The 26,524-nt window shown below is 37.0% G+C and overlaps 1 protein-coding gene across 1 annotated transcript in view; it reads left to right on the top strand.

The window, feature by feature from the left end:
• Positions 1-26,524, top strand: part of MALRD1 (MAM and LDL receptor class A domain containing 1) — a 594,562-nt gene that overhangs the window by 22,217 nt on the left and 545,821 nt on the right. The window contains 4 exon segments of the mRNA XM_036270540.1: positions 1,352-1,495; positions 1,497-1,563; positions 12,192-12,338; positions 20,121-20,218. Of these exon segments, the coding sequence (XP_036126433.1) occupies positions 1,352-1,495; positions 1,497-1,563; positions 12,192-12,338; positions 20,121-20,218 (456 nt within the window).

Below are 26,524 nucleotides of genomic sequence, written 5' to 3'. Positions count from 1 at the left end.
CATGCACCAAGAGGTTGCCAGTTCGATTCCTGGTCAGGGCACATACCCAGGTTGTGGGCCTAATCCCCAGGGAGGGGCATGCAGGAGGTGGCCAATAGATGTTCTCTCTCATCCATGTTTCTATCTCTCTCTCACTCTCCCTTCCTCTCTATCTAAAATAAATAAAGAAAACAATTTAAAAAAATAAAATCAATTTAAAAATCAGTTATAATCAATTCCTATAATAAATACTTTGACATTATCTTACATTGGACTAGCAACATATGGTTGATTAACTTGCTAGTATTGTATACCTTCAGAAAAGCCAGCAATTTGATTGGAGAAAATGAAATATATTTATTTTAATGTGCACTTCTTTGATTATTAACGATATTCTTCTTAGATAAAAATTAATAGATTTTTATATTCTTTAAATTTTTTATTCTTCTGTTGCATCCCTTACTATTTGCTTGACATTTCTCTTCATGCATTCCAATACTACTTTTAGTAGTTAAAACAAACAAACAAACAAACAAAACAGATGCATAGCTCTTGCTGTGTACATAGTGCCAATATTTACTCTTCTTCTTGAATGTTTTATTTTTAGTGTTGAGGGTATTACAGATGTCCTCCATTTTCTTCCTTTTTGCCCCCTCCACCCAGTTCCTGCCCCACCTCAGGCCTTCACCACACTGTTGTCTGTGTCCATGGATTATGCACATATGCCTATAATTTCTTTGGTTATTCTCTGCCCACCTCCCCCTACTTCCCTCTGAGATCTGTCAGTCTGTGCCATGCTTCCATGCTTCTGGACCTATTTTGTTTGTCGGTTTATTTTGTTCATTAGATTCCACATATAAGTGAGATCATGTAATACTTGTTTTTCTCTGACTGGCTTATTTTGCTTAGCACAATACTCTCCAAGTCCTTCCATGCTGTCTCAAAGAGTAATATAACCTTCTTTTTTACAGCTGTGTAGTATTCCACAAATACAATGTGTAATTGTACCAAAGCTTTTTTATTCACTCATCTGCTGATGGGCACTTGGGCTGTTTCCAGATCTTAGCCATTGTGAAAGCTGCAAAGATGATGATCACATAAAAAAATTTGCAGTCAGGGACATTATCGATGGTTAGTGGGATGCTGTATTTTGTATGCTCATGGATGGTTTTTCAGAGGCCTCGGTGGATCTAGTGTGCCCATCAATCTTATGTGTGTGAGTTAAGCTCCTCAAATAGAAACTATGTTATCAATTGTATTTTCCTGCTATTTAAACAAGCATTTTCTTAATAATCTAATCTCTATTATTATTAAAATTAACCTTTTTAAGAGATTATGAACTCATCAAGTTTTCATTTTTTTCCCACCAAAGTTTATTTTTGAAGGGGCTCTTTTGAGCCAGGAAAGTTTTATTGGACTGGATCAGCTTTGGGTCTATGCATGTGCACAGGCCCCATCCAGAAAGCTTTGCTCCACAGATGAATTCACTTGTGCCAGTGGCCAGTGCGTTGCCCAGAAAGAAATCAGTATGTGACTCTCGGCAGGACTGTTCTGATAAGAGTGATGAAGACCCAGTGACTTGCTGTAAGTGACTCAGTAGTTTACTCAGTCACATACTCAAATTCACGACTGTGATTGGATTTAAAATACTAATCGTTGTTTTAAACAAGGTAAAGCTAATATGAAATAAGATGAATGTACGTTGTCATTCTGAAGCTTTCTATCAGCACTGTTCCTTGTGGGGGTCTTTATGCTAAATAAATATTTTGATGGTTATTGCCTACACTGCAAAATCTCTCTGTTCAACAAATGAATAGTTGTGATTAGGTATTTGTATGTCAATGTGTGTGTTTTTGTTAACGAGAGAAATGAGTGAAAGAAGGAATCTCTTTCTAGTTTTCTCCTTGGAGACATATAGTATAGATTGCTAACCTTTATAAATGTAGGACTTTTCCTATTCTGACCAATTACATAGGAAGCTGTGGGGAGGGTGTGAAGGAAAGGGGCTGCCATTGCCTTCCAGGCAGTCATAATGACTGTAGAAATCACGTCAGCCACAGCTGGTGTTTGTGCCTAGGCAAAAAAGGCACACCACCTTTCTTTCAGGCTTTTTATGTAGAATCTCTGAGAGGACTGATGACAAGAAATCCTATATCTATTCAAGCCTAGTAATTTTATTATTTATTTATTTATTGTATTTATTTATTTTTTATCCTCACTCGAGGACATTTTTTGATATTTTGTTCAGATAGAGTGGGAGGGAGGGAGAGAGGGAGAAACATCGACATGAAAGGGAGACATCGAGTAGTTGCCACCCGCACAACCCAACCAGGGCCGGGGACAAACTGCAAATGAGGTACGTGCCCTTAGCAGGAACCAAACCCGGGTCTCTCGGGACCACAGGCTGACGCTCTAACCACTGAGCCAAACCAGCCAGGGCAAGCCTAGTCATTTTTAAAAAGAAATATAATTTAACCACATCATAGTTCTCAGATGATGTAACATCAACTAAGATACTGTATCTCTTTAGAAATGATGGATTCCAACGAAATGAATTCAATTCCTATATCTCAAACAAATGGGTTTTTAAAAGCTATTAAAATTTGACATTTATTTTGATGCAGTATTTTATTTTAGTGAGGTATTTTGTTGAGCAATAGAAAAACATTGCAACAAGGTAAATGTCACCTTTTTCATCAAGAGCAATGAAGAAGGACGTAGGAAACAGGAGATAGGAAAGCAAGAAAGAAATCCTTTATTTATCAACAGCAATTCAATTAATTCCTCAGACACCTAGCTTTAAACATTAGTTTTAAACATCTACTTACAAATATGATCTCAGTGGAATTTTTTGGTGGCTCTCTTTTTATTATTCCAAATAATAATAACAATAATAATAATAATAATAATAGCAATAACCACCAAAGTGAGAACAATTCATTTTCTGTAGAGTGTCAGAGTCCTTTCTGTGCTTTATTTCAAGTTTTTACAACTTGGCTTATTTATTTTGCAGAAGTTCACCTTTCTAATGATTTGCATTATTTTCAATAACTGAAAATAAATGTTTCCTGACTTTTCAGTTGTATATTTTGAAGCTTAGTTTCTTCTCTCTCTCCAGCCTTTTTATCCCCTATGCTCTACTTTTAATTGGTTTTCTTATTCCAGTTCCACCTGGAGTATTAGTAGATATTTTAGCATTTGATTTTGGATATATTTTCCCATTTGTCTTTCTATATCGAGATTGTTTTGTTTTTAGAGAGAGAGAAATAAAAACATCCATGAGAGAGAACAATTGGCCACTCCCTGCATGCCCCCCTCTGGGGATTTGGCCCACAACCTGGGCATGTGCCCTGACTGGGAATCGAACTGGCGACCTCTTGGTGCATGGGTTGATGCTCAACCACTGAGCCACACCAGCTGGGCACTATATTGAGGTTTTATTAATTAAACATCTGGCATTTTTCCAGAAGAGTGTTTCTTCATACAATTCTGCTATGTCATTGATGTGAATGCAGGGATAGATGTTTGTGGTTATCAACAAATAATTACTTCTTAGCCTAAGTTTCCCAAATAATGTTACCACTTTTGACCAAAGAAAACCTGGCATGTTTGCTTGATTAAGATAATTTGACATAGGGGATATGGCATAAAAAATTTAGGCATATTACATATTATAAAACACATGTTTTGATGCATATATCCATATATTTAGATGTAAACATGAATATTTCACGTAAATATTTGCACAATAAATTTTGCTCTGATGAAATTATTTATACTGTATAGCAATTGAGTTATTAGAGTGATAACTTACACTGTTTTCTGCACTATTTATTATATTTGTGCATATATATACTGGATATATATCATTAAAATAACATTGGCTTCCCTTTGAAATGTAAAACCACTTTGAAGCATTTTACATATACTTTTATGTTTGAATTTTATCAATTTACATTTGTAATACAAAATTTTCTTAAAATAGAATTTCCAAATTTATGAAGCACAAGAAAAATGCTTTTATATCTTCTTTTTATCCCACTTTTGTCCTAAAGATGAATCTTTAGATCAGTGTAGTTTATACATGCAGTTTGAATAACACCAGGAGTACTAGGCACATTCTGGAGACTTAGCACATGTTAACCCATGAATATTGTGGGTCAGTATGCTATCTCAGAACAGTCAGTATACTCAGTGTGTTTTCTCCAAAAGGCACACTCGTTCAGGCGTTCCTCCATTACCAAGTTCCTTTTTTAGATACTATTTTAACAAATGTAGATGACTGAGCCTCTAGCTCAGTGCCTTTCCAATACAGTTGATTTTAAAGAGAAAATGAATTTTGCTAGAGTTTTGTTGCTATAGTGTACTTGATGGGCCTGCAGCATCAGCATCCGCATCACCTGGTGCTCTTACTAAACGCAGAACCCCAGGTCCCATCCCAGTCTTACAGAACTAGAAGTTGCATTTTAATGTCTCCGGTGATTTGTATGTTTATCAAACTTTGAGAACCACTGTGTCAAATAGGCTTCAGAAACAAACAGACATCTGAGAGTGAAAACAGACGGTATGTAAAAAAATGCAGGCTTAAGAAAAGGCAAATTAGTCAGAGGCCTTTCTCGGAAGAAGCAAAAATTCCCAGAAATTCACTAATTTCTACAAGCCATTGTATACCAAACGACACATTTTTAAAAAAGGTTTAAGATGTAATATACATAAAGCCCACACATAATTAATGTACACATCGATGAGTTTGGACATATGTATACACCTGTGAAAACATCTCTGTACCCTTCACCTTTAGACATTTTCCTCGTGTCTCCCCCACCCTTTGGGGGGCCGCAGTAAGGACACTAATACCATCTACCTTCTTAAGCTGGTGGGGCTGTGTGCATGGCTGCCCTGGGGGCTGGGGCGCTAAACTGTTTCGTGTACCCAGCGTTGGCCCTACTCAGCACCCCAACCCTACCTGCCCGCCGCCACCAAGGACAAGGGCTCCATGGCTGGGCGGCTGGCGGCACCGGGATGGGGCTACCCTCCTGCTTCTTCCTCCTCGCGCTCTTCTCCTGGCGACGGGCAGCTGGCGGCTGGCCAGACTTCGACCTCTGTCAGCCTGCGCAGCTCAGACACCAGCCGTCGCAGGGGAGCCCTGGCTGTGCCCAGCGGGCCGCAACCAGATGGTCAGGCGCAGCGGCGCCAGGTCTGGGTACCGCTCCCTGGGCGCTGGTGCGGGGCCCCCGCCAGGCCTCCCGCCACCCTCTTGGAGGACCCGAGGCGCGGCGGGTGAGCAGGGAGGCACAGGCACGGAGGGAGAGCAAGGGCCGCCACCTGAGGCCCGAGGACCGAGAGCTGACAGCAAGGAAGGCGCCCCCGGGGACCGCAGTCCCAGGAGGAGGACGAGGTCCAGGCCGCCCTGCAGGCGGGTGGGAGCCCGGGGTGGCCCCGCCCGTGGAGCAGGCCTCACAGGGCAGTGACCCAGGGCAGCCGCCACCGGGGACAGACTGGCCACGGAGCCGGTGCCTGGCAAGGAGCGCCTGCGCTGCGCGTCCTAGAGCAGAAGTGTGGCAGTTATCACTGCGGAGTGTGACATCCTGTAAGAAAGCGGCTGTGTGTGGTGTGCACAGACTAGCAGGAGGTCTACTTCAGGCCGCTTTGCAGAATTGTCAGAAGTCTTGTCTTATAACCCTTCCGGCTGGGTATCAGCTGTCAAAGTTGTAATCAGACTAGATGCACCCACCTAGTAACACTTCTCCACGTGGACCCTGCAAGGCCTGCTCGTCAATGTCTGTGTGGGCGACGCAAAGGCAAATGCCTATCCCGCGACCGCAGTTTCAGCTTCAAATAGATCATTTAAATGATGCAAGCGGGGAAGAAAGGCCCTGCTGAAAGTGCGCTAGTGGAGCAGATAAATGAGCTATTTTCTATGCCCATTCTCCATTCTTCCTTCTCAAAATACTCTGGGAAAGCTGTAATTTGACAAAGACTTTAAATAAAAGTATTGCAAAACAATTGAAAAAAGAAAGTACACAGCACAGTACTGTTGACAATAGGCGCTATGCTGTACAGCAGATCTCTAGAACCGATTCATCTTGCTAACTGAAATTTTATAACCATTGATCAGCCCCTCCCCATTTCCCTGTCCCCGCAGCCCCCAGTAACCACTGTTCTATTCTCTGCTTCTATGAGTTTGAGTATTTTAGGTGTCTCACATATGTGGAATTATTGTATATTTAAGATGTTTCTGCCCTGGCCGGTTTGGCTCAGGGCTTAGAGTGTCAGCCTGAGGTCCACAGAGACCGTTCAGTTTCCGCTAAGAGCATGTACCTTGCCTGCAGTTTGTCCCCGGCCCTGGTTGGGTCATGCGGGTGGCGGTCTCTCAATGTGTCCCTTTCACATCGATGTTTCTTTTGCTCTCTTCCTCTCTCTCCCTCCTGCTCTGTCTGAATAAAAAATGGAAAAATGTCCTCAGGTGAGGATTAAAAAAAAAAAGATGTTTCTCATAAAATAATTTAAATAGAACATGTACCAGTCATATCTAAAGGTATACATTAGCTATCTGAACAATTTCAGTATAAAATATACATAATTTTTAGACATGTTACAACATAGATGAACCTCAAAGACATTATGCTAAGTGAAATAAATGACTCACAAAGGGGAAATATTATATAATTCTTATGCAAGGTACCTAGAGTAATTGAATTTATAGAAGTAGAAAGCAGAATGGCAGTGGTTAGGGCTAAGGGGGAGGGGGATATGGGGAGTTTGTGTTTAATGGGTACGCATCTTCAGTGAGATGAAAAAACTCTAGAGGAGCAAGATGGTGATGGCTGCACAACAGAGTGAATGTACTTAATGCCGCTGAGCTGTACACTCCAAAATGGTTGAAAAGGTAAATTTTATGCTATGCATATTTTACCACAATAAAATTTTGATAAAATGTATATCTAATTTTCAACCATTAAATATATATATAAAATAGTGCGTGTGCATGCTCCAAAAAGGTTGGAAGGGAACAAAAAGGTTGGAAGGGATCAAAATACCAGATTTCAGGTTATACTACAAAACAACTCTAATCAAAACAGCCTGATACTGGCACAAGAACAGGCATATAGACCAATGGAACAGAACAGAGAACCCAGAAATGGACCCAAGACATTATGCTCAATTAATATGTGACAAAGGTGGCAAGAACATACAGTGGAGTAAAGACAGCCTCTTTAATAAATGGTGTTGGGAAAATTGGGCATGAAAAAAAAATGAAACTAGACCACCAACTTATACCATACACAAAAGTAAACTCAAAATAAATAAAAGACTTAAATGTGACCTGTGAATCCATAAAAATTCTAGAAGAAAATGTAGGCAACAAAATTTTGGACATGATACGCAGCAGAATTTTCACTGATACATCACCTAAGGCAACAGAAACAAAGGAAAAAATGAACACATGGGCCTACATCAAACTAAAAAGCTTCTGCACAGCAAAAGAAACAACCATCAAAATGGAAAGGCAACCCACTGTATGGGAGAACATCATTGCCAATGATACATCAGATAAGGGGTTAATTTCCAAAATATATAGAGTACTCATACAACTCAACAAAAGGAAGACAAAGAACCCAATTGAAAAATGAACAGAGGAGCTGAATAGACACCTCTCCAAACAGGACTTACAAATGCCCAAGAGACATTTGAAGAAATGTTCAACATCACTAATCATCAGAGAGATGCAAATTAAAACAACAATGAGGTATCACCTCACACCTGTCAGAATGGCCGCCATCAACAAATCATCAAACAACAAGTGTTGGCGAGGGTGTGGAGAAAAGGAGACTCTAGTACACTGCTGGTGGGAATGCAGACTGGTGCAGCCACTATGGAAAACAATACGGTGTTACCTCAAAAAATTAAAAATTGAACTTCCATTTGACCCAGTGATCCCACTTCTAGGAATACACCCTAAGAAGCCTGAGACACCAATCAGAAAGAATGTATGTACCCCCATGTTCATAGCAGAAATATTTACAATAGCTAAGATCTGGAAACAGCCCAAATGTCCATCAGTAGATGAATGGATAAAAGAGCTGTGGTACATATACACAATGGAGTACTATGCAGCTGTGAGAAAGATCTCTTATCCTTTGAGACGACATGGAGAGGCCTGGAAAGTATTATCCTAAGCAAAACAAGCCAAGCAGAAAAAGACAAATACCACATGATCTCACTTATTTGTGGAAAATAATGAACATAACAGACTGAGGAATAGGGTAGACCCAGAAACACGGAAGTAGGGTACAGACTGACAACCCTCAGAAGAGGGAGTTGTGGGGGGGAGGAAAGAGATAAACCACAGACCTTATATGCATGTACGCATAACCAATGGACATGGACAACAAAGCCGGGGATGGGGTGGGGGGATGGGGAGGAGTGTGTCAATGGGGGGAAAAAGGAGAAACATCTGTAACAAAAATAAAAATAAAAATAGAAAGATTGGAAGGATACATAGATCTGTGTTGCAATCAAAACAGTGGAAAATAATGTGTGAAAATTTTTTTTTTACTTGTAGAACTTGTTATAGCATTTAAAATGCTAATATAAGTTTTGATACTTTAAAGGGAAAGTTGGTACAGTGCTCAAGTGAAAGAAGCTTAAACCAAGAATGCAATGCAATGTATTTAATTTTTATTTTGATACTGTCTCTGGATAACTTTTATATATATTTTTAAAATATGTTGAATACTAAAATACTTCCTGAGGGCCAAGGGAAATATATGTATGTTTAATGGATAAAAGATTCTTGTGGTTTCTTAATAAATATTAACAAAATGTTTGTATAATATAATCATACAAAATCTAATATCTGCTTATTGAATGGAACATTTCCCATACATAGTTTTTTTTTTTTTTTTTCTTATGTGATAGAAAACTGGTTTACTTCTGAACTGGTGAATTCATAAATATATTAATTTTTATGATCCAGAAGAACTTTGCCCAGCTGCCACAATGAAATTCTTTTCTTTGCCAATATGCTGCAGTGGTTAAATATGCAAGAGAAAGCTTTGTCATAAATTAAAAATATTACTGTAAGTGATGAACTCAGTGAAATTTTACTGAAATTATGAACAGTAGCATATCTCATGCTCTGATCAGAGATGGTTAGATGTCTTTTATAATCACAGAAATTTAAATAAAAGCCACCAAATAATAAAAATTACTGCTTATAATGAATACATTAATGAATTGATTATCTTTGAGGTTTTATAAATATTTAAGATTGGAAATATAAGGTATCATAAGGCATTTATTCATTTCCAGAATGTTTGGCCCTCTTGGTTTTCTTCAGCTATTTATAACTTTATAATAAACTTTTTGAATTATATAGGAAATATTAATGGAATACCTTCAACTTTGGTGACTGGAATTTGACTTATATTTTATAGTGTAGTTATTCTAGAATGTTAGCTTTAAAAAATCCTTTGACGTGTACTGAAAAAATGCAAGTGGTGAAAACAACTGAGCAATTCACCATGATTTTTACAGAGGCGATTGTACTATTTTACTTTTATATGTATTTATGGTGATAGATTTTAAAAATTAATTTTCATTTTTCAAAAGTCAGTGGTGTTTAGTGTTCCATAGAAAGTGCAATAATTGGCATTTTAACTGATAAAACATCCAAGTAATGAAATAAATGGTTTGAACTTTTTCTCCTAAAGCCAAATTTCAATATTTATATAACCCAAAGTTATTGTGCCTTGAAATCTTTACATCTTTGCATTTGAATGACACAGGCACAGTTCAGAAGAGCCTGTCGAAGGGTTTGGTGATGCTTGGTTTGTACTTTCCATTTCTGTATTCGTTGACCTTATAGCTATGCTCAGCCTTGTCTAGTGGGGGAATAAAATGGTTTCGAGCATAATAAGTTACTATAGTGGCTACCTGGAGTGAATAAGATTGCTATTTGCATGGACGTGCTGCTTTTGTGTATTAATATATAATTCATCTTCCCAGAGCAATATTGAATGTATTGCTCAGACAGGAAAACTTGAGTGGAAAAAGGAGAGGTGTTCATTATTATGCTAGGACAACAGACAACATGCATAAACTAGGGCAATCGTGGGCCAACACAGATGTGTGGTCACCCTACCCATGAAGATTTCCTATGCCAGGAAAATGGGTCTCTTAGGAATTGTGGGTATCCTTGGGGACAGATGGAAAGATTCCTTGTCCAAGTTTATAACCAATAATTTGAAACTTTAAGCACATTTAAGAGGTCAAATATATGTTTTGAATTTTGTATATTTCTGCACCCTGCCAACTGACATAGAAGAGCTGGGAGGTGGCCAGGTAGGTGGCAAAGTTCACAGAGAACCAAGGAAGTAGACCAGAGGATTTTCCAGATGTCCAGGCTGACAGCAACATCTAGGTCATAGGTGTTTAAGATTATGTAAAAAAAAACAGAAGAGATTCTCCTTTGAGGAGTAAGTTTTTATCAATAGCAGATCCTCTAAACTCTTGAGTTGAGAAAAGAAAAACATACCAAGAAGCAATCGATTTCCACTTATATATATGGGTAAATGGCATTTCCTTGTCATATTGATTCACCACTAAGTAATATGCACCATTTTTCATTATTATACTATAGTTAATTTATTTGTTTTTATTTTTGTGAAATCCATTTGCGAGAGAAAATATTTGCTTGTAAAGAAAAAGCATCTTACATTATATATCCATTATATGAATATTTAAACAAGCATAACTCTGAGATCTAAACATTTGATTTACCTGTAGAGAAAATTCAGTGGCATTGTTATTTGCATAGCGCACTTTAGTGTTTTAGAGTTGACATGTTAGTGATGAAATATCTGGTCATGAAACAAGGCATTCCTGTTTATAGAATTTTGAAAATCCTTTGATTAACATATAGTGAGCTTATTCAATATCTGGTCAAATGGTCATATTATTTAAAATTGAAAATAATGGCTAGGAGCAAGCATATGGTAATACTCTTTTTAATTAAGAGACAGAGTGCCTGGTTTAGAGAGGTTTCAAAGTATAAGCTTGGACGTCAAAGCCTGAATGTGCCATTTACTAGAACTTAGCATAGGCAAGTTGCTTACTGCTAAAGTTCCATTTTTCGTTTCTGGGAATAATTACAATTACTATGTTGGGTATGTATGAAGACTAATAATATATGCAAAATACCTGGCGCATACTTGGAGCTCAGTGGTAACATGTCTCTTGTTACTGTTATTAAAATAATAACATTATGATCTTAGGGAGCTTGTGGAAACTAGGTGTTTTCTGACTCAGATTAATTTTGTTCTCCTTTTCACTATTATAAAATAATGCATCTGCATAAAGAGAAATATGTGGAAATATTTTTAAATTAATTGCATTAATTTATTCCCCACTCTACTATGATTCTTATTTTAGAAAATAAGCACATAAAAACTAATTTCTCAAAAGCACAAATCAACATGTTAGAATTTCTAGTTTAACTGCTCATCCCTCTGAAATGTATTTTTTTCCCTCACTAATTTGCTGACAAAACTGGGAAAAATACTTATAAAGCTTATCCCAAATCCTGACTTTCTCTAGCACTAGTTCTTTTGTGATAAATGTAGGAACTTGAAGTATTTTCAAAATTTTTAGTTGTGTATTAAGAGGGAAAAACAGCAGAGTTTGGGATATCTAATTTACCTGCAACTCCAAAATGGTTAGCTTTCTTTTTTTTAGAAACTGTAAAAATAGCATATATAAGGAACACCAAGGTGCTAAACTCAACCTCTTTAGGTGTCCAGAATTAATTCAAATTTCCTCCTTTTCAAAAGATTTTTGTTTTGTTTTGTTTTGTTTTTTACTACTATCTCACCAGGTAAATCTTGTTCATCTTGGCAGGTAAATTAGTTACTTCCTGAAAAATTGTAGAGGTTCACCTTGCATCATTAAATACAATGGAGGTGGCCAACCAGGATGAAATGTGCCAGACTTGCAGAGAGAAGAATATAGAAGGGTGATGCTTCACAGAGCAAATGGAAAATTTTATGAAATTGGAAAAGTAAAACTATCCTGATAATCAGAAAACATTAATTGCAAAGTAGAATGATTAGTCTGACCTCCTAAGTGGATTGGCTGGAGTATAAGTCAATGTTTCGCTGCATGCTCCAAGTTCATTTCTTCTCACCTCATTTTTTTTCCATGCATAACAGCTAATCATCTCATGTGTGACTTTGAGTCTGGTTTCTGTGACTGGGAGCCATTCCTCACAGAATATTCACACTGGGAATTTGTGAAAGGATCCACCAGTGGAGAGAACCATCTTCCTGAGACTGGTCATCCAGCAAACACAAATCATGGTAGGACATTTTTAAAAAGTTAATTTTCTTTCATGTTGTGGAATGATGATATTCTATATTTTCATTTCTATGTATAGATTATGTACATGGAACTTTTGTTTATGTTGCTTTGAACTCTCCTGATCAACTTAATAGTTTGCAGTTAATTGAGTTTCTTGGAAGAAGCATTATTTTAATAATCAATATTTTTGTCATTGCATTTTTTTAAAGGTTGGATTGCAGATATAAAGAGGGGGGATGAGTCTTCTGATAATTTTCTCTACTTGCCAGAAATTATGTACAGTAGTCTTGTCTTTCTTTTAGAGCAATCCAATTTTTGCAAAACAGAAAGAAAAATAGCTTAACCTACCTTCTGGGAGCTGAGAAAAGAGATTTAGCACTATCTATAAAATAACTACAAATACTTGAATGCAATTTAATCACTTAGGTCTTCTTTGTAAGGAGCAATCTTACTTCTTCCCCAGATATATTTTTAACCACCATTAAAATCTTTACATATCCTCTTAAAATAAAGCAACCATAAGCGCACATAGCATTCCGATATGTGGCTCAATGATTGAGCATCGACCCATGCACCAAGAGATCGCCAGTTCGATTCCTGGTCAGGACACATGCCCAGGCTGTGGGCCAAATTCCCAGGGAGGGGCATGTAGGAGGCAGCCAGTCGATGTTCTCTCTCATTGATGTTTCTATCTCACCCTCTCCCTCTCTTTCTAAAATCAATAAAGATAAAAAAAAATGTGTGAAACTCCTACGAAAACAGAAGGGGTTTGTTCTATGTTTTGTTTTGTTTAGATGCCTTTGCCCAGATACATTAGTATCATGTTCACTTTAAAACAGTACAAATGAACTGTAGATCCTCTTTAAGCTAATATAACCCCATTGGACATTCTTTTAATGTTTCTCTTTTGACATTTCCAGAGAAGTATGCCAAAACTAACAGTGTTGACTATATTTCTAATTACAGCCATTGGAAATTGGGGTTGGTGGGGGAGGATATTAGGATTTGGGAGGGAGACTTTGGCCATACATCTGTTGTCCAAAACTGAAACCAGTTCATTATTTGACAGTGGAGTAAGGTCTTAAATTTTACTTTTGTGCCAATGAGTTTTATTTTTTCTTAAAGATTTTTTGGCAGAGTGGATTAAACTTAAAGTTTAAAATAGAAATGGGACTTAATTATTGGAACTATATATCATAGTACATTTTATCCAAGCTCATGGAATGTTTTGTTTCTTTTTTTTCTCTCAAACCAATGATTGAGTACATACCACATACTAAACTTAGGGTTGCAGAGATGGAAGCCATGGTCCCTGCCTTGAGTGGGTCAGACCCTAGTAACTGAAGGGGATAAATAAGGATGTACAACAAGATATGATAATGTTTTATAGGGGATAGATGGTGACTGAAGTGGATTTGAGATGCCCTACTGAAGGAGTCGACTCCTGAAGTGAGCACGGAAGACAAATGAAAAGTATCCAGGAAGGCAGAAGTAAGGAAGCAAGGAGAGAACCAATGAGAGATGGCAGGGAATGTATTTTAATTAGAGGAAATGTCCTGAAAGAGGATGGGAGACAGGCAAGTGATTTTGGTTGAGAGGGAGCATAGAAAAGATAAAATGGGAGGGGAAATAAGTGGACTACAGAGAGTACCTATAAATTAAAAATTTATCTGGAGGATAATGGTGACTCAAGTAGTCATATTTGAGCCTTCGACCAATCAAATTTGTTCTAAGTCTATCTTGCTGAGATAAGGATATGGAGTGTGGAAGACTAGGGTAAAAAAAATGGATTGAAGTAATCTCAATGAGAGATGATGTAGGCCTAAGTGCAGGAGTGATTCATAAAAGGAAGCGTCTCACAAAGCGTGTGGTGTGTGGTGGCCTATGTGACATGTCCCACAGCAGGGTGGTTAGTACCCACACTACCTGCCTGGGGTTAAGTCAGAGGGTCGATGTGCACACTTTGCTAATATCTCTGGGCTCGATTTTTAGCTCAAAAATAGGGAAAATAAAAGTAACTTCCATGTAAAATTATATGGGAATTAAATAAAATAATACCTGTGAAGTTATTCATATAGTAAGAGCTGGATAAACATCAGTAGTTATTTGTTATTCATTCTAACAGAAATACTGGGAATACCACCAGGGTTATGACCATTAGGAAACACATTTCTAAGTCACCTTCCGGCTCTTGCCATGTTATAATTACCTCTTAATTATGATTTTTGCTAAGAAAGATTATAAAAGGGCTCCTTTGTTAAATATTGAAAAACCCAGTTTTGTTTTCCTGTGATATAAACAATGTTGAAAGGACAATAAACTGAGAAGACTGGGAGCAACTGTTATAATTCGAAGTGTGAGGGACAAAGAAATTGTCATCTTTCTCCTTTTAGAAAGGACAAATCAAAGAAACATCTCAGGCATTGAGTCAACACTTCTCCACCTATGACTGCAATCATCCACCTTAAGCCAACCACTAGTCTTAGATCACATGAGGAGGAGCAGGAACCAGGCTGGGAGGAGCGGGGAGTGTGAGATGGAAGTGTCCGGGGAAATTCAGCAGTCAGTTTGACGACCTCCATCTCTAAGACACCAGAGTTCCAGTTCATTTTGTTCTTAGAGCTTTGTGTTTATGGATTACAGCTTTTAAAAAAACTGTTCACTCTCCAGTATTTTCCTCATGTTTGAACACCTCCATGTGTCATTTTACATAAAAGATGAATCAATTGACATTATGTAGCATATCTTTTTTGAATAAAGCCTTGATTTCCTTACCCTCCATTTTTGGTTGACTTCTACTTTCTCCTTCCTAGCTACTCTGTTAAACATCTAAGCAGTCTGTATGCATAGTAGATATGTGTAAGTATTTTTGTGATTGTTTATGAACCGAAAAGGAGATCATATTGTAACTATTGTCCTTATCTCCTTTTCTTCACTAAAGACAGCTCACAGCCATTCCGCCAAGTCATCACTTCATGTTCAAGTGTAATTTAAATGCAATAAAAGTCAACCTTTGGTGTACAGTTCACTGATTCTGAATAAACATAGACAATTGTATAACCATCTGAAGATATAAAACAGTTCCATTAGCCCCTCCAAAATCGGCTACACTATTTCGTAGTCAATGCCTCACTCACCTCCTGCCACTGGCATCTGCTGAGGTGATTTTCTGAGCCTATAATTTTGCCTTCATCAGAATGTAAGTGAAATCACACAGTGTGTAGCTTTTTGAGTCGAACTTCTTTCAATCCAAGCATAATGGATTTGAGATTCATCTATGTTGTTGATTGTAGTGGGAGTTCCTTTCTTTTTCACTGCTGAGTAGTCTTTCGCTGCATAGATAAACCATCACTTGTATTTACACTCATGAGTTAAAGCACATGTGGATTGTTTCTAAATGAATAGGTTATAAAATTTGCGTACAGTTTTTTGTCTGAGCATAAGTTTTCATTTGACGTGAGTGTTCTGTCTAATCCCAATGTCTAATTTTTTCTCTCTGACTGGTGAGAAAAGCCTACTATTTCTGGTTGCTGGTGAGCTTTGGGATCTGCCACGCTGCCCCTTTCAGAGGTTTCCCCCCAGCCTTGAGTACTTTCCTCATGTTCACGGCTGGTCAGTACTCTCCTGGGGTTTGGCGGGGTGTCGTGGGGACCTCTTTGCAGATCTATGGAGCTCTCTCTCTTTGTAACCCTCTCCTTCCTGGCACTCTGCCTTGTGAACTCTAGCCACTTGGGTGTCCCCAAAGTACCAACTCCATCTTTTCAGCTTTAAGGGACCACCACACTCCTCCTGGTTCCCCACTTTCTACATGGCAGCTGGAAAGTGTCTAGATGGTAAACTGGGATAATTGTATGGCTTAGCTTATTTATTACCCCACTTTCAGAGATCAGTATCTAGTGATCTGCATTCCCATTGTCCCACATTTGAAAACCATTTATATATATATATATATATATATATATATATATATATATATATTTTTTTTTTTTTTTTTTTTTTGCTAGTTTAGGACAGAAGATTACATCTGGAAGTAGAAGCCTAATTCATTTTGTTTGTTTTTTCATTTCTTTGAACTGGATATGCCATTGTCCCCATTGATTGACAGGATCATAACAATGTTTTAAAAATTCATTCTTGTACATGTTTTCTTACATAGGGTGTTTTTAATACTACGCAATAGTTAATTGGGACTGAGACTCCTATATTTTCACAGAAAGATATATATTTATATTTTAAATAAATATTGATAGTTTACTTCCCCTACAAAATTTAATACTTACATTTTCATTACCGAAAAGAGTGACTATTTCTACTTGTCTACAATAAATAGGCATTTTATTCTCTTAAAATTTTCCAGTTTATGAGTGTAAAATGATTTCTTATGGGTGTAAAATAATTTTTTATATGAAACCTTTATTTGTATTTCGTAGAGAAAGGATCTTTTTAAATATCTGCAACTTATCAATTTATTTATATCTTTTTTAATTTCTCTAAATAATATTTTATAGCATTCGATGTATAAAAATCTGTTGCTAATGTTTTCCTAGGATTTCGATATTTTTATTTCACCATTGCTAGTATTATAGAAATGCAATTTTAAATATTGACCTTATATCTAATGACCTTGCTAATTTTATTTATTATAACTAATCGTATATGTTTTCTTTCATTGGTTCACAATTATTTTGTCTGTAAATAATGACAATTTTATTTTGTGCTTTCTAAATCTTAAGCTGTGTGTGTGTGTGTGTGTGTGTGTGTGTGTGTGTGATTGAATTGGCTAGGACTTCTCGAAAAATGGTGAAGCACCTGGGTCTGGGTTCAGAGTTTATATTATCTTTACCCTTTAGTTTTACACATTTTATTTTATTTTTATTTATTTATTTATAATCCTCACCCGAGGATATTTTTCCATTTTTTGTTCAGATAGAGTGGGAGGGAGAGAGAGGAAGAGAGAGAGAGAGAAACATCGACGTGAAGGGACACATCGAGTGGCTGCCACCTGCACGACCAACCAGGGCCGGGGACAAACTGCAACTGAAGTACGTGCCCTTAGCGGGAACCGAACCCGGGTCTCTCTGTACCACAGGCCGACGCTCCAACCACTGAGCCAAACCGGCCAGGGCTAGTTTTACACATTTTAATATAATATTCTTCATTTTAAAAAATTTGATTAAAAGTCTTTGGGATTGCATTTAGCTTCCAAATAAATTTTCACTAAATTTTTAAAATCCATTTATTTATTTATTTATTTATTTATTTATTTATTTATTTATTTTTAATCCTCACCAAAAAATATTTTTCCATTGATTATTTTTAGATAGAGTGGGAGGGAGGAAGGGAGAGGGAGAGTGCAAAACATCCATGTGAAAGACACATCGATTGGTTGCCTCCTGCATGATCCTGACCGGGCTGGGGATCAAACCCACAACCAAGGTACATGATGCCCTTGAGCAAAATCAAACCTGCGACTCTTTAGTATGTAGGCTAATGTTCCAACTGCTGAGCCAAACTGGCCAGGGCTTAATATTTTTATATTACCATCTTTCCATCTAACAATATGTTATCTGCTTCTATTTATCAGATGGTTTATAGTCATCCTCAAGGTTTTATAATGTTTTTCTTGTAAGTTCTGTCCCTTTCCTATTGAATTTATTTCTATGTATTTTCTATTAATATTATTGTGAAGAGACTACTTCTGATTATCTCTATATCTATAACTGATTGCTATAGTTGAGAAAAATAACTTAGAAATATTTGTTTTCATTTACCTTAGCAAATTCTTTTATTAATACTTGTCATTACTCAAAAAATAGAATTCCTGGGAACTTCTAGTTTTACAATTGTATTATTGGCAAAACATGAGAACTCTATCTCTACTTTTCTATTATGTTTACTAAATATATTATTTCATTGACTTCTACTTTCATTAGACCTATAATATAATATTAGTCTAATATAATTAACATTACCTAATATTATCTCTAATTAATAACAGAAATCTCTACTTAGCCTCTCATTTTAATTAAACTAGTGTTGTTGTTTGCCATTTAGGATATTGTTTATTTTGGGTTTGATGTTTAGTCTTTATTTAATTATTTTACTTTAATATTTTATTAAGTTTTGTTATTTGGTATGACTGAGTTATCACAGTATTTTCAATATATGTTGATAAATGATTTTACCTTTTAATTTGTTGATCTATTTGACTGTTTTGATGGAGCTGCTAAATTAAACAAAACCTTTATTTTTTGATATCTCTGATTGATCAGGATATATAATCATAATAGTTTTTAAAATTATTTTAGTCTTACCCAAAGATGTGTTTATCTATTTGAGAGAGAGAGAGGAAGAGAGAGAGAGAAACATTGATGTGAGAGAGAAACTTTGATTGTTTGCCTCCCATAGACAGCCACACTGGAGATCAGAACCACAACCTAGGTATGTGCCCTGACTAGGATTTGAACCGATGACCTTTTGGTGCATGGATGATACTCAGTCAGGGCCATATAATTATTTCATAAGGATTTCATATATAATTTTATATATGTATGTAATTTTATAATTGATAATATTTTTGTTAGACTTTTTTTAATCTCTGATCATGAATGATGTTGCTTGATAGTTTTTAAAAATTATTATATTTTCTTCCTTTCTTAAAGATATCTGCATGCATCTAAGACCTAAGATCCTTTGAATAATGTTGCAAATATTTGTTCTTTAAACATTAAATAAAACAGTTGTGGGGTTGAACATTTCTAATTATATATATATATAATTTAATGAGCTTATATATACCCTGTTTCCATTAGTCTTAGGTTGGAATTTGGGAAGAGTAGTCTTTTTCCTGCCCAGTTAGCTTTGAGATTTAAAGATTATATAAACTGGGTTCTACTTTTCTCACTCCAAGGTGACACTGCTGACTAGCAACCTTGGTTATTTTGTTAAATATGTGGAAATATCTATAAAATAATACATTTTAATTCTGAAATCCTTTCATTTCTATGCAGCCAGCATTGACTAGTATCTAGAAAAATCCCTTCTGAATGTGGTTTTTTCCAGTAAACATAGCTGGCTTTCCAAGTTGCCGATCACTTTGTGATTATCAAAGGGCAGGATCAGACCTTGACATTGGTGGGCACAGCCTTCCCTGTAAATTTTCAATATTCAGTGACAACTTCTCCTGACAGCAGTTTAGATGTGTGATCTTTCGAGCTGCGAAGAGATGTTATCCCCTGTACATCTGCCATGAGCACATCCGCTGAAGTTAAAATCTAAAAGCAGTTACTTTGTTACCGTTCAGATTAGATCTTTAATTAAGCTTTCATCCCCACTAGCACAGACAACAATGTCAAACATGTGAGCCCCAGAAGAAGCCAGACTCATCCCATAAGCTTGTATCCTTCAGTACTTTGTGAAAAAACTTGAAAATAAAGTTCTCAAGGAAATTTCTTAAGGGTGTATTGAGTATCTAAGCTTAGAAGCTTCATTTAATTTTATTTCAAACTCTATGACGTGAGTTAAGCAAAAATATTTGTTTAGAGGATTAGTTCCAGAACTTGTTTTTAATCAACTGGATTTTATTTTAGGTGTTTAATGTAATCCATCTGAAAGCACTTTTAGTTATCTATAGAGCTTAATGGTAAATAAGTACAAAAATATAATTTTCTTTATTTAGTTGACAGTTGAATGTGTGAGAGGGTAAGATGTTAGGGCAAGGAACTGCTAAATGTACAACGGTACAGCCTGTATCTATATAACTTTGTGTGTGTTTTTTGCAGGGTCATTTATTTATTTTCAGGCGCATCAATTCCCGGGAATGGCCAAACTTGGAAGTCCCGTTCTTACAAAATCACTTCCTGCCTCTAACCCATGTCAGGTAATTTACTGTTGGAATTTCCATTGGCCATTCTGTGGTTGTAAACTGTTAGGCTTGAACTGCTCATGGTAGTAAATGTCTGCTATGTTTTACCTCTGTTTTCATGATGAATTGAGAGATTTGTATGAGTTATTTCAGCAGGAAGTATCATGTCCTTCCAAAAGATCATTTGCAACAAAATAACTCATATCATTCTTTTTTGGGGGGAGGGAGGGTATTAAAAAATATTTCTATCATTTTATGTCCTTTCATATAATTCTTTCGGTAATCCAAAAGCGATGGATATATGTCGTCAAAACTGCTTTTTATTTTGACCAATAATATTAATTGAGCAAAATAAATTCAGTTAAATAAAGAAAGATCAAAGGATGACTGTGCAGAAAAGATAATTATATTTTCTGAAATTTTATTTTTCCAATTAGTCCTCTTGGTGCTAGATCAACACAGACCAAGGAATTGGGATATTCAATTCATTTCAAAGAAGAATAAAGAAAAAACTGAGATTTGGAGTCACACAGATCTAGTTCAAATCTCAGTTCTGCCACTTTAAAAAATAAAATCCTCACATAAGGTCATGCTGAGAGAGAGAGAGAGAGAGAGAGAGAGAGAGAGAGAAACATTGATGTGAGAGAGAAACATGGATCTGTTGCCTTCCATATGTGCCTCCTCCAGGGACAGAACTGGCAACCCTGGTAGGTATGTGCCCTGACTGGGAATCAAACCGCCAACCTTTCAGTGCACAGGACGATGCTCCACCAACTAAACCACTTGGCTGATCTCTGTGAGTTTTTGAATCTCAGTTGTTCCATAGATTAAATGCTCTCCTTGAGACTCAGTGTCTACACTGGTAGCCTTTGTATAGGCATACCTTCTTCTCATGGCTATAAGGACTAAAATGTGATTATATAAGTCACCAGGCAAAGTATTTGTCATAAAATAGGTATTCACTGAACATAATTTCTTTCCCTTCCATAAAACTAAAAACTGAATTAGATGTTTCTGTTCAGCTTATCCTATTTTCATTCCTTTTGAGATTTCTGACACGTCTCTGAGTACTTAGAATTTCACCTCATGTTTTTTTTCTTTAGTTATCAAAAAATAATGAAGAGATCGATATTGCCACACACAGAATTAATTGCCTGTACATACAGGTTACAATATTTTTCTTAGGCATTTCTGGCAATAAACTAATTACACATCAGAGGCATAACTGTAATTATGTGTTCAGCTTGAAAGAAATCTGAGAGTCCCTAAAACACTTACTAGGTCTTCTTCCTTTTTTCTTTATTTCTGCCCATTTCTCTGTGGGAATTCGATGAAAACCGCTGCCTGGACGTGACTTCCACTTCACTCAGATGTGCTCTATACTCTCCCACCTTTGCTATATTTTAATTAAACCATATGTGATAAATAGTTGTTTCTCTGTTTGTTTAATTTTGTTTGAGAACTCCTGGAGATTTCACTTGCATGTTCACGGTCTTATACCGAAGTAATATGATCCCCCTTGTTAAATATATTAGAGACATTTGATTAAAAGGGATAGAATATATTAATATTACGTCTTTTACAAAATTTTGAACACAAACCTTAAGAGCTAATTAGAAATTTCTGAGACTCACTGAGAAATCTTTTCTTTTCTTCCCTTCTTTTAAAAGATAACCCCCATTGTTGGACCCCGGTAACAATTCATTTTGGTCCCTGGGGTAGTGTTTAAATTTATGATTCTTTCTACCTGAGGACATTTTTCTCCACTGTTACTTACATTTGCAGCTTAGCTCTGGGAAGTGATTTAGGTGAAGACTCCGTGAAAGCAGGTGGAGAATTCAGGTGCCTGATGGTTTATCTCTCAGAACCAAGTCCTCGGTTTCCCAGGGCCTCAGACTCTGATTTCACGCTTTGCCTTCATTGTTGGGAAAACGAGAGTTTCTCAAAAACCCATCCCAGACCGGCCGAAGAGGTGTTTGTTTTCTACATTTTGTCTCCATCTGCTTTCATCTTCATGATCTTTGAGTTGGAGGAGTATTTGGATGACTTTATAATATTTTCCAGCTTCAGCAGCAGTGTTTTAAGAGAATGTTATTTATACTCTGAGATACACATAGTGAATGCTATCTCCAAGACGGCTGTTCTAAGAATACAGTATTACTTTTTTTTATAAGTCTGTGGCAATGCTTGATTCTTTTCTTCTAATCTTTGCTGTTGAAAGTATTACAGATTTCCCCTGCTTCTTCCCCCATGGACCCCCTCCTCCCTGCTCCCACTCCCCTTGTGATTTTCCCAAACTATTGTCTGTGTCCATTGGCTGTGCATATATGCATATAAGTTCTTTGGTTTATGATTCTTTCATAAAAGTTACAGAACAAGAGAACAAACTAAATTCTTATCTTCTTGAGTAATCAGAAAATCCAGTTGATCCTTCTAAATGGAACATATTGATTAGAGTTGTATTCATGGAATAGCAAATGTTCTTCATTATAAAATGATAAAATGAGGCAGTGAGACAACCAGGCGTTTTATATGATCAAAGCCTTCATTTTATAATATCGCATGATCTTTTTTCTTACATAATCCCATCAGGCTAATACCGTGAAGAACATATGTTTTTAAAGGACTTTAAAAGACTATGAAACTTTCTTTTGAGTGTCCTTTTCTAACAGCAGACTTTTAAGGTTATTTTGCATTATTACCTTGTACTGTATGTATAGCCAACACATGGCATCAGCATGCACGGTGCTTCCTAATTTATTCTTGTTCAAGATGTGGATTTGAATGTAAAAGCTTCAAACCTTCCTTCAGTCACTGGTGGAAACTTGGCATTTTTCTCTTCAACAGCCAGGAGATGGGACAAACCAAACATGTGGGACCCAGAAGCCAATGTTTCTTGTTGGTATTGAAATGCTGCTACTGTTTCCAATTAACTAGGAAATATCAAACATGAAGGGGATTTATGTGGATTCATATTTTGTGAGTTCTCATATTTGAGTGACTGGGAAAAGGCATGGTATCCCACTTCTGAGATTCAAAAGATACAGGAAGATTGAAAATATGAAGCTTCTGCCTCATATATATTTGCATATTTAAAAAATTTATAAAGAGAAAAAGTGAACGAAGGTATCGGGGCAAAGACAGATGAAGCCAGAGGTGGGTTGGTTCCAACACAAACTATGCTCGGCCACACTTCACATTTGCATCGGTTCCCCAGCAGCCAATGCAGAGAAGACACATGCGTCATCATTAGGTTCCAGCTGTAGAATCTAAGAAGGAAAAGCCAAAACAAAAATAGCTCAGAGACCTCCTCCCCCTCTATGCTCACAGCAATTCCAATGTAAACAGTGTATATCTGAATCAGTGCACTCTGGTGCTTACCTGCTCCGTGCTGAGCACAGTCCTTGGAGCTGGGAGACCACAGGGACAACCTAAACATAGGCTTGCCCCAAATGTAGAGTTTAGTGAGTTCAGGGAGGGATGCTGATAGCAATCTGGGGCTAAGTGCCGCAAGAGGGTCAGTACTGTGCAACAATCACTTATAACATCTCTCTCAACAAGTTTTGAAAGGCCATGTCTTAGAACGTTCCTCCAACAGAGTGATGAACTCACATCGAAGGCAAATGAAGGAAAAGAGTAATGATGGACTGGGGCTTGGAGTGGTGCAGTCACACTTTGCTGCCCGATCGTTTTGTTTCCTCCAGGGAGAGATGGTAGAGGATGTGGCAGGTCCGAGAGGAAGCACCAGCTATGGGGAAGCACTGAGCTGGAACGCTCTTCACTTGTGTGGGATCAAAGCACATGGAGGTTAATTAGTAAATGAGAAAAACAGGGTACGCTGAACTGAGGATTCAGAGCTTCCACATAAGCTTGTTCGGGTAAAGACTGCACAGGCAAAAACATAATTATGACTAGAAGTCATAAAAATCATTATTGTAACAATGAGTTGTGTGTGTGTGTGTGTGTGTGTGATACATAATCTTTCTTCTCAATATGGACTTATTGCCAGCTGAATTTTGAGGAGCTAACGTTTCTTTTCTACTTTTTTTTTCTTGCTATGTTTGTTATTCTAGATCTTGAAGCTATAGCAGGTGCAGCAATAGCAGACAGGGTCTGGTCTGAAGCAGAGGGGGCAGAGGTAGCTGACCGCTGGACCACAACTGAGCAAGGGCGTGAAGAGGGGAAAGTGTCTCTGAGACGGGGCAGCAGGAGGGACAAAGACCAGGGGAAAGTTGAGGAAAGAAGCAGAAACTTTGAAGAGTTGATTTTCAATTGGAGATAGACCAAAGGCAAATGAAACAGAAAAGAGAGAAACAAGGAAGAAATGATTTTGAACTTCTAAATAATACCCTGTTATAGCCTTCATAGAATTAAGTATCAGAAGACCTTGTTACTCCTTTGTAGAACTGGCCGCTCCTTCAGGGAACATCACAGGGCACCTTTGAAACCACAGAGCGGGTGGCTGCACCGGGGTCAGCTCTGCAGCTGAGTTACTGACCCAGACTCAGTAACTAGTGTGTACGTTGCCTGATAAGATGTCTTTTCATTTTGTAGTAAAACTGATGGTTTGATGTTTTTAAACACATAAGTCATGTAAAATTAGAGAGAATACTGTTAAAAACAATAAAATGATTTGAACTTTATTTTTTCTCTCCAATTTGCAATGAAAGGAACTGTTTTGCTGCAAGCTTTTCAAACCACTTGACATTCTCTCGAATACAGGGATTCGTGTTTTGCATAGTCGCACTGGAGATAAACTGTGCCTTAGTGAAGACTCAAGAGAAATAAAACCAAGCCTTTAATGTTAACATTGTATTTGACTGCTTTATAATGAATCAGGCATGAATAAAGATAATAATTTCCTTTAACAATAAGTAGTAAATACATTTTAAATGGTTGGCGTAATTTTGCACAAGCTCTGTTTAGTAGAACTTTTTGTGGTGATGGGAATTTTCCACTTCTATGTCCAGGATGGTAGCCACGAGCTACATACAGCTACTGAGCACTTAAAATACGATGAGTATAACTAAGAAAAGGATTTTTAAATTTTGCTTAATGCTAATTAATTCACATGTAAATAGCCACACTATTTTCGTACCTTTGTCATTATGTACATTATTGTTATTCATTCCTTTTCTTTTACTTTCCCCCACAAAACTTTGAAGTCTGTATTTTCTGACACAGAGCAGGTTCTTTCTCTTCTCTGTCTCTGTCTCTGTCTCTCTCTTTCCCAAAGTTTATAATATTTAGTTAAGCACTGATGCTATTAGTCCACTCATCCCTTTCTTCCTTTTTTCAATGCTTATTAACTGAATACCTAGTGAATACAAATTGCCGTGATAGGTTCTGTGAGGTATTCACAACATGCACCATCATGATTTTGAGTTCATGTCTTGTTTTCCTACTACTGGTGTGTTATTAGATTGAGAGCCACAGACCTTGCACACTTGATGAGTGGCTATCTGAAATCACAGCTATATTGATAACCTTTTTTTTTTTCAATTTTTTTTCTCTTTATTGATTTTAGAGAGAGAGGAAGGGAGATGGAGAGAGAGATAAAACCTTTGATGTGAGAGAACACTGATGGGCTGCCTCCTGCGTGTCCCCCACTGGGATTTGACCCACAACCTGGGCATCGAACCAGTGACCTCTTGGTGCATGGGCAGATGCTCAACCATTGAGCCAAACTGGCTGGGCTGTGCTGATAACTTTTGATCCATGTTTCACCCTTACCAATATTAAATGTGAAAAGACTACAGAGGGTTTCTTTGTCTCAAGAATTCTCCTTAAGTTTCTACAATGCCAATTATGTTAAAATAGTAAATTAAATATAAGTTCTAAGCCATTGTCCTATTGCATATGGATCCCTTTGCTTCTTACTCTTCATATACTATTAAAATAACCTCACACTGGTGTTGTACTGAGTGACAGTCTGACAGTTTGAAATTCTGAGGGGCATGCATATCTCTTGTACAATAGGGTTAAAGTTCTGCTTTGCATATTTACAAGCTTGGAACATGCTGAAATTACAGCAGGGATCTAACGTTTAATTGTAATTGAGGAACATAAATCCTCCCTTTCCATAGAATTTAATTAAACACTTTCATTTGCATTTACATTTCTGCTTACCTGTCAAGGTGTGAGTTTATGTGAACCTGGTAATACAATCTAAAATGAAATGGACAGACAGAAAGATTTTATTTGATCAGGTAGTATCAATAAAGTATACATTGAAAAAATGAGTACCACATTAGAACAGAAAATGCTTGATATTTTATAATGAACAATTTTTAAAAGGAATTTAGTAAAATTTTGTCAACT

This window comes from Molossus molossus, unplaced genomic scaffold (genome assembly GCF_014108415.1).
Source record: "Molossus molossus isolate mMolMol1 unplaced genomic scaffold, mMolMol1.p scaffold_m16_p_1, whole genome shotgun sequence".
Taxonomy (NCBI): domain Eukaryota; kingdom Metazoa; phylum Chordata; class Mammalia; order Chiroptera; family Molossidae; genus Molossus; species Molossus molossus.
This window is presented reverse-complemented; position numbering and strand designations above follow the sequence as displayed.